Genomic DNA, 12,537 nt, shown 5'->3' on the forward strand with positions numbered 1-12,537 from the left:
CGTCATACCTCTCAGGTTGACGTGAGTGGAGGCTGCACAAGTGTGGGTCTTGAGGATCGGAAGCTTTGTGGCCAGAGTGGAGTGTCTCATCTGTCTAAAGAAAGGCCACCACTGAGAGGCCAGTGGTCAGATGCCCATCCTGCTCTGCCCTGTCCTCAGCTCTCCACCTTGACTATACTTTACAAACACCAAGGGAGACGATTCAGAATGCAGACTTGAAATGAGCAAAAGACCGGAGAGTCAGTTTAGAAACCCATGTGCAATCTTGGCTGATTTGTTTAGTCTTCCTGAGCCCTAGGTGACTCTGTTAAACACTGAACATAATGCTTGACAGAAAGTTGGTGGAAGTATTAGGTGGGTATCTTGGTCCATTTGTGCTGCTATAACAAAATGCCTGAGACAGAGTATTTGTAAAGAACAGAAATAAATTTATCATAGTTCTGGTGGCTGGAAGTCCAAGGTCTAGACACTGGCTGGTGGGTATCTGGTGAGCACTGCACTCTAGCCCCAGGGCAAAGGGTTGTTGCTGCATGCTCTGGAGGGGACAGACTCTGAATTCTCACATGGCAGAAGGGACAGGAGGGGGAGCTCGCCTCCTGAGGCCCTTATATAAGGCACCGATTCATTCCTGAAGCAGAGCATTCATTAGGCAATCACCTCTAGAGGCTGGCCTCTGAATCCTGTGGCATGGGGGATTAAGTTTTAACATAAATTTGGGAGGTGACACAAACGCTCAGACTGCATCAGTGAGATTACATGTTACTATTTGTGAGAAAGTTCTGTGAGCTATTAATATAGTAGCTCACAAATGTTAGGTATGAATCTGGCTTACCACATTGTAGCTGTTGTGACCTTTGATGACTTAACTTCTTGGACTCCAGTAACGTCCTCACTAAGATGAAGAGGTGGATGGAGCACCTGCCTGACTCCGAGGCTGAGCAGAGTGAAATGAGCAGACACCTGGACCAGCGGCCGGGATGCAGACAGCTCAGAATATGTTAGATGGCATCGAAACTGTGATTTTTTTTCCTAAATTCTTCAAAAGTACTTATTGAGCACATACTGTGTGCCATGAGTAACTGTGACCATGTGGTTTATCTTTTAAACAGGGAGACTTTTGGTAGTTGAAGGGGGAGCTATAAACAGCTGGCTTTATGGAGTGCTCCCCTCCTGAGGAGCCCCCATCTGTATTTGACTCTGAAGGTATTTTACTCCTGCAGTAGTAAATTCCGGCTTTTCTTCTCCACTCTTGGGCTTCCCAACCCTACTTTGGCACACCCTGCTCCCTCTGCCTCCGCGCCTTTCCCTCCTTCACTAGCTTCCTAGGTTGCCATGGTGATGCAGAGTACTGTGGTGGCTGAAACACCAGCTATGTTCTCCCAGTGCTGGGGCTAGAACCCAGAAGTCAGGATCCTGGTGGGGTTGTGCTCCCTCTGAGGTCTCCAGGAGGGGATCCCACCCCTCCTCCAGCTTGTGGAGCCACGGAAGTGCAGGGCTATATCCTCACCCTCTGCATCCCCATGTGACCCGCCTCCGTCCCTCTGCATCCGCCCTGTCCTATGAAGCCAGCAGTTGGATTTAAGTGGATTAACCCAAATCTAGAATGAGTCACCTCCAGGTCTTTAATTGTATCTGCAGAAACCGTTCCCCTAAAAGGTCACTTTCTAAGGTTACAAATGGTCATAAATTTGGAGAAGATTCTCTTCAGCCAACCATGCTTCCTGTGGTTACACAAAAACAAACAAACCCAACAGTAATAACAAGAAAGAGAGGCCAGCGCTTGCCTTTCCCGTGCGCACATGCTCAGAGTCTCTGATGTCGCCTGGGTGAGGGACTGAGCCCTGAGACGGCTTCCAGCTGTTTGTGAACACCCTCCACATGGGCTCTCACTCCCTACCCCAGGGCCCTGGGAGAGGAAATGCTTTCCAGGAGTCTCTGGCCTGGGGTTCTCTTGCTGTGCTTTCTGTTTCCTGCCGTCAGCCACCTGAGAACACTAGTGGAAGGTTTCAGGCATAACTGATACCATCCTCAGTATCATGATGCGATCTTGTGCGTCTTCTCCATCTGTGTGGAGGCTGAATCACTCCTTTGTCCCCCGTGGTCAAGCTGTGTGTGCCACCTGCCTGCCACTTAGTGGACCTCTGGAGAATATGGGGTTCAATTCTATCCACAGTTTTGAGTATCCGCTGGGGGTCTTTGAACAGATCCCTGTGGATAAGGGAGGACCACTCTGTCTAAATCTGTGGTCTCCGACATGTAATATAGGATTCTCATTAGCTTCCTTCACACTTTGGGGCACTTCCCTGGGTCCCCTAGTGGACTTTGTACTTTTCTTCCATTGACTTATCAGTAGCGAAGACCAAATGAGCCTTTGCGAGCTTTCCTCGAATCCGTGAGCCCCAGGAACATTCATTTTATAACAATGGGAAGGCCCTGTTAGTGACAGCGTAGGGGATCCATTATAGAAGTTCTACCAGCTGAATGTAGAAGAGTGCTCCCTTCGACGACAGTGTTTACCAGGTGTCTTGGAGTCAAACTTAAAAGCTGAGTGGTCCTGGTCATCGCCCCCCACGGTGGTCACCTCACTCACCCACCCTAGTGCCTATGGCCCTACCTGCTGCACGATTCCAGATGAGAGCCTGGCTCCAGGGATCTCCTTGGTGTGGCCGGTGGCTTTACACCTTGTTTCTCCTGAGTGCATGACCACAGGGGGGAATTAACTGGGACCACCAGCTGAGGCCAGAGTGGATGGCGTGCATCTTGCTGGCTACCCCATGTCGCGGCTGGGAGTTGGTCCTGGTCCCACAGGGGCTCAGTGCCTTTCCACTGGTTATGTCTGGAGGGCCCCTCAGGCAGGTGAACTGCTTCAAGGTGTGGGAGGGGAGCAGGTGCATGTTTCGTTTATCTATGGGAAAGGAGTTGTCGCACACGCCATCCTAACACACCAGATTATGAAAGAGGAGCTGACACAAGTGACAATGTGTTGTATTTATATCTGAAATTGAAACCTGAGGCTAGAGCTTAAGAAATTTACAGCAGAAGGGTGAGACTGCTTATCTATGTCAGTTGTTTAAAATATAAATACAAATGCCTGCTTGTGGGTTTCTCCCTCGACAGTGAGGAGCCTGACTACTTACTGCCCCTCCCACATCCCCCACCACACCTTAGCACCATGCAGGTGTTCAGGCTCCACCTAGAGGCCCAGGGGAAGGTCTCCCTGGGATCTGCGGAAGGGTGCCTGTGTGATGGTGCTTGGCAGGAAGACCAATGCTTGACTTAGGAACTATTCATGTTTTAGAATAAGTCACCCTGTGGTGTGGTTTACCTGTGTCTCCCAACATTCATGTGTTGGAAACTGAATCCTCAGTGCCACAGTGCTGTGGGGTGGGCCTGGGGGAAATGTTTAGGTCATGAGGACTCCACCTCAAGAATGGGTTAATACAAATTGTAAAAGGGCTGGGGGCTGCAGGTTCCATGTCTTGCTCTCTCTCACTTTCCCTTCCACCTTCCGCCATGGGATGATGTGGCAAGAAGGTCCTTGCTACATGGAGTCCTCTAGACCTTGGGCTTCCTAGTCTCCATAACTGAGAGAAATAAGATTCTTTATAGATTACCAACCTCAGCTATTCTGTTATAGCAATGCAAAGAGAACTAAGTCACTCTGTTTATTTTTCTTACCTCTTTTCTTGTTGTTCCTATATAACTGGATATACTTCCCCTAAGGGAGTTTTTAGGTTTTGGTGCTTTTTTATAGGGGGTGGGATCTTTTTAATAATAGCCAATAATTCAAAACTGATACCACTTTAGTTTACTTCTGATTAATTATAAGCATCTTCTGGGTTACCCAATAGTTTAAAAACTTAAATTTATTTGATTCCAGGCCAGCTGGCAACTGATCATAACCTTGAACAAATCGATCCCTTTCCCTGTGCTTACTTGTATCGTTTCTGGGTCTTCAGCAGCCTGCCCTGGCTGTCCTACTCGGTTCCGGGGGGTTGTAGCAGAACACTGTAAACTGGGTGGCTCAAACAATGTTCATTGCTTCCAGCTCTGGGGCCTGGAAGTCTAAGCTCAAGGTCCTGGCAGAGCTGATGACTGGTGAGGGCCTGCCTCCTGGTTTTCAGACAGTTCTCTTCCTAAATTCTCTCGTGGCAGAGAGCAGAGAGAGATGGGAAGCTTTCATGTCTCTTAGAAGGGCATGGATGCCATCCATGAGGGATCACCCCTAACTCTCACCCTGCCAAAGGTCCCAATGCTAATATCCTCACATCAGGATTAGGGTCAACATATGTGTTAGTTTTTTCATTATTGTGACCCAAGACCCAGCAAGAACAATTTTAGAGGAGGAAAAGTTTATTTGGGGCTCAGGGTTTCAGAGGTCTCAGTCCTAGGGTGGCTGACTCCACAGCTTTCGGACCGAGGTGAGGAAGGGCATTGTGGCAGAAGAATGTCTATAAAGTATGTGCAGCGGCTTAAAAATGAGGTAATTTTGTTGAAAATGATCCATATGTATTTTTTTATATAACATTTATCCTAAGTAGCAACAAACAACAGTTGGGGATTTTTCTTGCAAAGTTTACAGTTGAAAACATAGTGGTCTTAGTGGGTGTGGTTCTGACTTTCTGATAGCTGTTGTATTAGGAAAGAGCAGACAAGGATGAGTCAATTCCAAGCAGCACTGACCTCCTTTCCTCCCAAATGAATCATTTACCAAGGCAGCTACCATGCAACGAACCCCCTATTTGTCTCCTCCGGGGCCCTGGTATAGGTCCTAATGAGCAGTGAAAAGGTCCCAGGTCTGGGGTGGGAGGGATGGGGGTTGGCAAGGCTCAGAGCTGCGTTGGCTAATTAGTGTGGGGCTAACAACCTTTGCCAGTAATTGTGTTACCCTGCTTTTGGCTACTGGAGAGGGGGCCTTTGAATATCTCTATCTAGCATAATATCTTTGATTATAATGGAAACTGGTCATAAGAAAAAGGACATAATTCAAAGACTAAATCACAAAGAATCTGCTTAAGTCTCTCTCTCTCTCTCTTTTTTTTTAATGAAGGATGAGGCTGAAGGAGTAGTTTTTATTCTCTCCCAATTAATATAAATTGGCATTTTGTGGTCACTGAACACTCTGTATGAAAACTGGAGTTTGAAACCATGAACCAGTGAGACCAGAGTTTCTGAGGGTGACTCTAACTCCTCCTGAGCCTCTCCAGGCTCATGGTCTTATCTGTGTTGTCCCATTGTCAATCAGCCAGAGGGTTTCTAACCATCAGGTTAAAAAATACTTTCAAATGGCTTCCTAAAGAAATGTCTGTTTTTTTCTTGGCATAGAAGATACATTATTAGAAACCCTGATGGCCTTACACAAACATATTGGAAGTTATTTTCAGAAGCAACAAGAAAAAAAAAACATGCTGCAATTTGTTCATCAGAAAAAAGAAAATATAAGTTGTTATAAAAAGTGCTTCTTAAAGAATCTGTTAATGACAGAATAAATTTTAAAATTAAAATCTGACTATTAAAGCAGGAAAACTTTTATCTGATAATTCTTGGCTGATTATAATGCATTTCTGGGAAAAAAATGGGTGCCACTAAAAATTTAAATACAAATCCAATATTGTGAGACTTTACAGTGTACACCCAGCGAGCGTGAGAGGTTTCTGACAGAATGCTCGTACCCATCTTGTGTGGAGAGAGAGTTTAACAGGCCTGGAGGACAGTAAGCAGGGTGCTGAGGGTATCCTGACCTACTGGCAGGCCACCAAGGTAGGCTCAGGAGGAGCAGAGGGGTCTAGATGGGGAGTGGGCTTGTCAACCCAGGCTTGCCCGAGTGGGGAGTCCCTGGTGCTGAGAGGCACTGACTGCATTCCCAGTCACCTGCCTGGACCCCTGGGCAAGTCCCCGAAGCCCTCTGAGCCTTTCATCACCTCCGCACTGGCTGTGACAGTAGCTGTGTGCTTGGAGGACCGTGGAGTGGCTCAGGCCCTCAGAGGGAGTGTGTGAGGATCAAGTGATCACAGTAGGTTCCGCAGATGCAGTATGAGGGACATGCAGTATCTTTTCTCTAAGGTGGTGCTGTGTGGGGACAGAAGCACAGAAGAGAGTACCCTGTGACAAGCACTGTCATCCTGGGCGTGGGGACCTCACGGGGAGCTGACTTCACTAACAGCTGATCCTGCTTCTGCCTTTGGAATCACCTGGGACTCTGCTGGGCTGGTTCCAACCACCTTTGCCCTGTTCCTTCCATGTCCATATTTTCGCGGGATCCTCTGTAACTGCCACTGTCCCTACCTACCTACCTACCTACCTACCTTAAATCAGATTGAGCCGAGCTTTCTTTTGCTTCCTGCCTGGGTCCCCTCCCGTGGCAGTTCTCTGCGCCCTCATTTTCCAGTTTCTCGCCCTTCTCCTGCACATTCCTTTGGACCTGGGCTGTTCCCACTTGCAGCTTCAAGCCCCTCCTCACCACGAGCCCTGCCCCTGCGGACTCATCCTGCTTCCCCCCGCCTGTCTGCACCTCCACTGGTTCTGCAGATTCAGAGAAGGCTAAGGGGGGATGGGCAGCCTGCATTCCCACCATGGCTTCACAGCTGGGAGCTGGTGACACTGAGCCAAGTTTTAACATCTCTTTGACTCACCTTCTTCTTCTGGGAAGTGAAACTGAAATGAGCAATGACCACCAGGATAAGTAGTGTGCAAACAGCTGTACGTGTGAGGCACGGGTCATAGGGCTTCCCACACCCACTCTCCAGGGGGTCTTGGGCTGTCACAGATGCCTTAGGATGGGCAGTTGCCGAGAGCAGACGTTCATTCCTCATCGGAAGACTGGTAAGTCCAGGATCAAGGTGCTGGCGTTGGGCCTCTAGCGTGGTGTCTTGCTGATGCTCACATGGCCAAAGAGCAGAAGGACAAAGGGGACAAAAAAGGAGGGAAGGGACAGACTGCCCCTCACACCTCCTTTAGGAAGGTGCTGAGCACATGTGTGGAGGCTCCATCCTGACGACTTGATCACCTCTGAAGCCCCTCTCAACACTGTCAAGTTGATGGTTAAGCTTCAGTGTGTGAGTTTGGGAGGACAAATCCAGATCACAGCAGATGGTGACAGTCACTCCCTTATGGAGCCATGAAAAGACAGTTATGCCTCAAAAACTCTGTGTACGTTTTACCTTCATTGTTAATGTAATTATTGTTATAATGTATGAATGCTAACTGGTTAGAGATGACCTATGTAACTCTCCAGTAAGTATTTGAAAACATACGGATAACTTTTCAGTCCCAATAATTGTTCTTGTTACAGTACATTAACATTATTCCCTTTTCTGGGGAATCTTTTAAGAATATTTTTGAAGAACATTGTTGAGTTTTTCAAGTTCTAATTATTTCTAAAATTGGATTATCACTTTCTTTCTGAAATGTTTGTATTCTAACAACATGCCATCAAAGAGACTTCTTTGGGGAGAAAAAAAGACATTAATTTTTTTTTTTGTATATTGTTGGATAATGGCCCATTGGATGAGAGTTGGTCATTATTTGACCAAAAAAACCCTCCATAGATATTTTATAAATGTGAACTGTCTCCATATCAAAGGTCCTGTCAGAGAGAGCCCAGGTCACAGACCCTTCAGTCCCCTGGGTCCGCAGCTCTGCTCGACAGCACCAGACCCAGTGTAGATGTGAATGCCTGCCTACCACCTTACTGGTTGGTAACAAATTTCTATAAAGAGAAAAAGGAATGACATTGCATGCTTTCTCTCTGTGGGGCGATCTTACGGTCAAGCAGTAAGACGTGGGTTTTGTCTTGTCCTGAAAGCCATATTGGAGCCCTCTCCTGTCCTCCCACTAAAGATCTTTTCCTAGGGAACCTGAGGAGTTTCTCGTATGTTGTGAGAGCTAAATATCGTTTGGGGCTTTGGAGTGGCTACCCAACTGAAGTTGATCCAATTTCCGGTCCATGGGGCGTGTTAACGTGGCATTGAGCTGTGCTGGCGGCTGTGTGAGTGAACCATCTGGCACAGGGAGCTTTTCCTTGATCAACAACATTTTTTGTGAAAGAGTCAAAAATTAAGCAATTAAAGATCTCAGAACCCTGGATGGAGACGGGAAAATATGTTCTCTAAATGTCAGTGTAACTACTGAAATCTGTCTGGGGTCTTTCCGTTCCCCTTTGCAGTGCTACCCTGAGCATTAGGAAAATCTGGATTTGAGTGGACAGGGAGTTTTTCTATATTTGTCAAATTTCAGCTGCCTCTGAACATGTGCTCAGGTTCCTCATGTGTTCCACAGAATCTGAGCGTGAGGGATTTTTTAAAATTAATTTTAGGATCACGGAAAGCTGGAATATTAACATAATAATGGCCACTTAGGTTACCTTCTCTGTATAAAGAAAAATGGAATGATGGGAGCAGACAGATGGAGTTCTCAGGCTTTACTGCTGTACAAGAAAGGGAGCTCCTTGTCAGTTGCCAACCATGTGTTGAGTCCTCTTCACTCTGCACAGAGAGTCTTCCGAGCTGAAGATGCTGTTGTCCGTGATAGAAAATGAAGCCCAGGGTGGGGGGATAATTTCCCCAGTGTCACACAGCAGGTGACAAAGTGCTAGGGCCCGAGTCCCCTGGACTCTTTCTTCTGCATTCCCTGGTTCCTGGGGTGCGCTGAACCCAGCTCTTGGCTGTTCGTGTTCCCACTTTTTCCTTGTTTTCCTCAGTCCTTCGCTTTCTTAGTCCATCTCGTTGGCTCACAGCACTGTGTGGGGCCTTCTCGCAAACACACCGAAGGGTGACCCACATGCAGTTCTCAAGAATTTATAAATCAAGCTGGAGGATGCACGTACACACGCACACACACACACACTCACCACATACTGCTCACACCCTGCACTGTAGTAGGAGGAGCATGGCAGACGAAGGCTATGGGGACTTGGATGAGAGAGAAAGGCATCCCTTTTGTCTCCAGGGATGGCGTGAGTGGATCAGCCCTGAATGTGGAGAGGACCGTTTTTCTGAATCCTGAGGGCACAGTGTGGGTGCATCCTGAGGCTGTGCCAGGTCTGATCCTCCCTCTGCTCCTCCTGCTGTGGGCTCCTGGCCTCTGGCGGCCTCTGTCCTGGTGTGCTGTGCTCAGGTCTCCGGCTGTGTGGTTTGAAGGACTCAGGCCGAGGGCTCCTGCTGCATCTACTTTCCGTCTAGGAGCAGCCAAAAGCTCAGGGCCATACATTATGAGCCTCTACTCCTGGGTCTGGGGTCGCCCCGGGGTGTGCGTCCCAGCTTGTCCCCCCGGAAGACTCTGCTTCCCACACGGCTACGGCTGCCCCTGGGCCTCTCTGTGGCTGGGCTCCCGTCTGCACTGGGTGCACTTCTGGGGCTTGAGCAGCAGGGCTGGAACCTTCCAGAGATGCTCTTTATAGGACCCTAGCTGCTAGAGGGCAGAAGCATGGAGAGGCCCTGTTTCAGTCGTTTCTATGGCCGTACCCGGGGCCAAGGCTCGGGGCTGAGCACAGGGTCACAGAGAGGTTTGTGGTGTGTGCTGCTGAAGTAGGAAGTGAAGACATGAAGAGTGGTCTAGAACCCTCCACAGTGAAGAGAGGGCAGGTCAGGAGAGCCCTGAGATGGAGCTCTGGAAAGCAGGAAAGCATGCGCACTTGACCAAGGTGGATTCGCAGACACTTCAGAAAGCTCACGTGGCACTCAGCAAGGATCCTCATGTGTGCGGAGCTGGAGTGGCAGAGGTGGGGACAGGGGGCGTGATGACAAAGCTGTGGCATGATGAAGCCTAAGTGGAGGCGATGGCAGTGAATGAGGGAGGAGGAGGTGTGGAGGGAACTGCTGGCTCCTGAGGGTTACTCTAGGCACCTGGCTGGATGTGCCTAGGAGGAGGAGTCATGGTGGTGACTGGCCTCTGTTAGAGAGCAGGAGGAAAATCGGGTGGATGGAATTTGGGTGCAGTGGGGGAAGGGGCAGTAGGACAAACGGGAAGGTAGGTCGGACATGGGGACAAGGATGCTGAACAGTGATCACTGCTGAGCAGCGCTGCCCTGGGCGACCTTGGGAGCGGGAGGTGGGGGCAGTCAGTGTGACAGCGAGTGGGAAGAGGTAGGAACAGGACTGAAGAACACAGTGCGTGCTGGTGCCCCCGGGTGGAGGCAGATCAGAAGCAGGAGTGTGGGGCGGGGTGCCATCGAGTGACCAGGTCACTGCTTTTGAGAGGATTCTGTGACAGCAACCAGAAAGCTGGAGGAAGACCCGGGGAGAGAGGTTATTATTGGTGCCATTAGTGTCCTGACGCCTCACACAGATCTTGTCTCCACGCTCTCCAGATGAAAGGGAATGGCAGGAAGTAGTTTAAAGCCATAGAGAATTGGGGTGGGGGGTACTGAGAGCCAGGACCCAGCTCTGTGAGAGGGGTAGCAGGTGCATGACAGTCCCTTCTCTAGTCCTTGTCTTAGTAAAGGACATATCACTTCTAGGGTAAATCAGTTTTAAAAGCATATTATTTGCACTGTGCTTATGCAAATACTGCTCATGTATATATAAAATGGCGAAAATTCATGTCCCCTTGATTATTGCTGTGGCTTTCTGTCGCTGTCTTCCATTTATCCCTAAATTTCCGTTTCTGACCCCACTTCAGTGTTGCTTTTCTAACAAGTACCACGTACATGTGCCTTGACCCCCACGGGCAGGGAAGTGTGCCTCAGTCAATCAATCACACCTGTCATTTTCCTGTCCCTTTGACTGCTGATGTAGACACAGTACAGAAATGGCCTTGAAAGTCCCCTGGGACCGAGGACGGGTAGCTCTTTGGCATTTAGTGCTGGCCATTTACTTATATGTTTCCACCTCACTCCCAACAGAACTGCGACCTGGAACAGCAGAGCATCGTGCACATTGTGCAGAGACCAAGGAGGGGTCAGGAAGCAGACGCCCCTGGAGGGGATGAGCCTAGAACCGTCTTGGGAGGCCCTGAGAGGGAGCCCAGGAGCTTGACGCGGGTGGACCTCAGCAGCTCTGTGCTGCCGGCGGACTCGGTGGGGCTGGCTGTGGTTCTGGACACTGGCAGCAGGAGAGAGTCGACAGCAGCCGGAGGCCCAGGTACTGTGATGCATCTGTCCAGGGCCGAGACGGTGGTTGGTTGCTCAGGGAAGTCTCTGTGCAGCACGGCCTCCCCACGCACATGTCCCACCTCTGCCACGTTTGGACTGGAGTCTGAGTCAATGCAAGGAGGCCTCCTTAGAAGGAGAGTCCCTGGGTGTCACATGAGGGGAATACATGTGTCGACAAGTGCAGGTGTCACATTAAAAGTGGACATCAGCATGGATGGCGGAGTGTTGGGACCACAACAAAACTGTGCGATGTATTTCTTTTCATTTTGGAGGAGCTGGGGATGGCGGGGGGCTTGTGTAAGTTGTATCAGGGTTTGACCATACGATTAAGGTACCTGCATGTCCTCCCATTTTGCTTTCTTCTGCTTCTTTCTTAAACTCTTTTAATTGATTATGTTTCTTTGTGATTTAGAGAAACTTTAAAAAGTAGAAAAAGGACTTTGGAGGTAGTTGGAGCCACTTGCAGGCTCTCAGCCACATGTCACAGTGTCAGTGAGATCCCTCCAGGAAGGCCCTCGTTCTCCGTGCGGCAACCCCCCAAGTGCTTATCTTTGATAAAGAGGTCAATGGGTCGATGCCTTGTTAACAAGATACCTGAGACTGTGGTTTATAGAGGACAGGAATGTATGCCTCACAGTTTTGGGGCTGGAGTCCAACATCATGGCACTGACAGGCTGGGAGCCTGGAGGATCTGGCCCCTGCATCTAAGAGGGTGTCTTGTTGGCACATCCTGCAGGAGCTGAAGGCTGAGTCCCCACATGGCAGAGGGGATGGCAGGTTCGTGAAATGATCCCTATGCCAAAGAGACATATTTTAGGGTGGTGTGTTCTGGTCTCCTGTACACTCAAGGCGGGGAATTGTCCTGTTGATTTATGATAGTGAACCCTAAGTTCATTTTATGGATATTAATCCCATTCACCAGGGCAGTGGCCTCAGGACTTAAGCACCCTCAAAACTCCCCCTCTTAGTACTATCACATTGGCATTTAGTTTTCAACAAGCATTTTGGAGGGGACACAGACATTCAAACTATAGCAGATGGTCATCCTTTTGTTATTTTGACAAGATTAATGTGTTTTTCTTACTCTCTTCTTCTCCAGCATAAATAGACCAAAAATAGAACAGATTCATTATGATTATGTGCACAGAAAACACCAAATAAATGATGTTACAGGTAGAAGTTTATGTGCCTCCCTCATGTAAGGATGGGTCAAGGAAAGATAGTCCTGGGCTTTATATGACCTTCATAGGGGCATCAAGTAACAGGAAATGCTTCCTGCTAAGTTACTAAATTAAATTAAACACATTTTAGAAATCACAGATGTGCTTGCGGAAACAGTGGGATAATTTCCAGGGGCAAATGAAAAAGTAGAGACAATGCAGATCATGGCCATCTGAAGTAGAAGAGCAGATAAACAGTCAGTTTTATTCCTACAGTGGTAACACTGA

At 48.6% G+C, this 12,537-nt stretch overlaps 1 protein-coding gene across 1 annotated transcript in view; it reads left to right on the forward strand.

The window, feature by feature from the left end:
* Prkn (parkin RBR E3 ubiquitin protein ligase) overlaps window positions 1-12,537 on the forward strand; it is a 1,241,962-nt gene that overhangs the window by 392,077 nt on the left and 837,348 nt on the right. Inside the window, exon 3 of the mRNA XM_026393149.2 lies at window positions 10,841-11,078. Within this exon, the coding sequence (XP_026248934.2) occupies window positions 10,841-11,078 (238 nt within the window). The remainder of the gene's footprint in view (window positions 1-10,840; window positions 11,079-12,537) is intronic.

This window comes from Urocitellus parryii, chromosome 8 (assembly GCF_045843805.1).
Source record: "Urocitellus parryii isolate mUroPar1 chromosome 8, mUroPar1.hap1, whole genome shotgun sequence".
Lineage (NCBI taxonomy): Eukaryota > Metazoa > Chordata > Mammalia > Rodentia > Sciuridae > Urocitellus > Urocitellus parryii.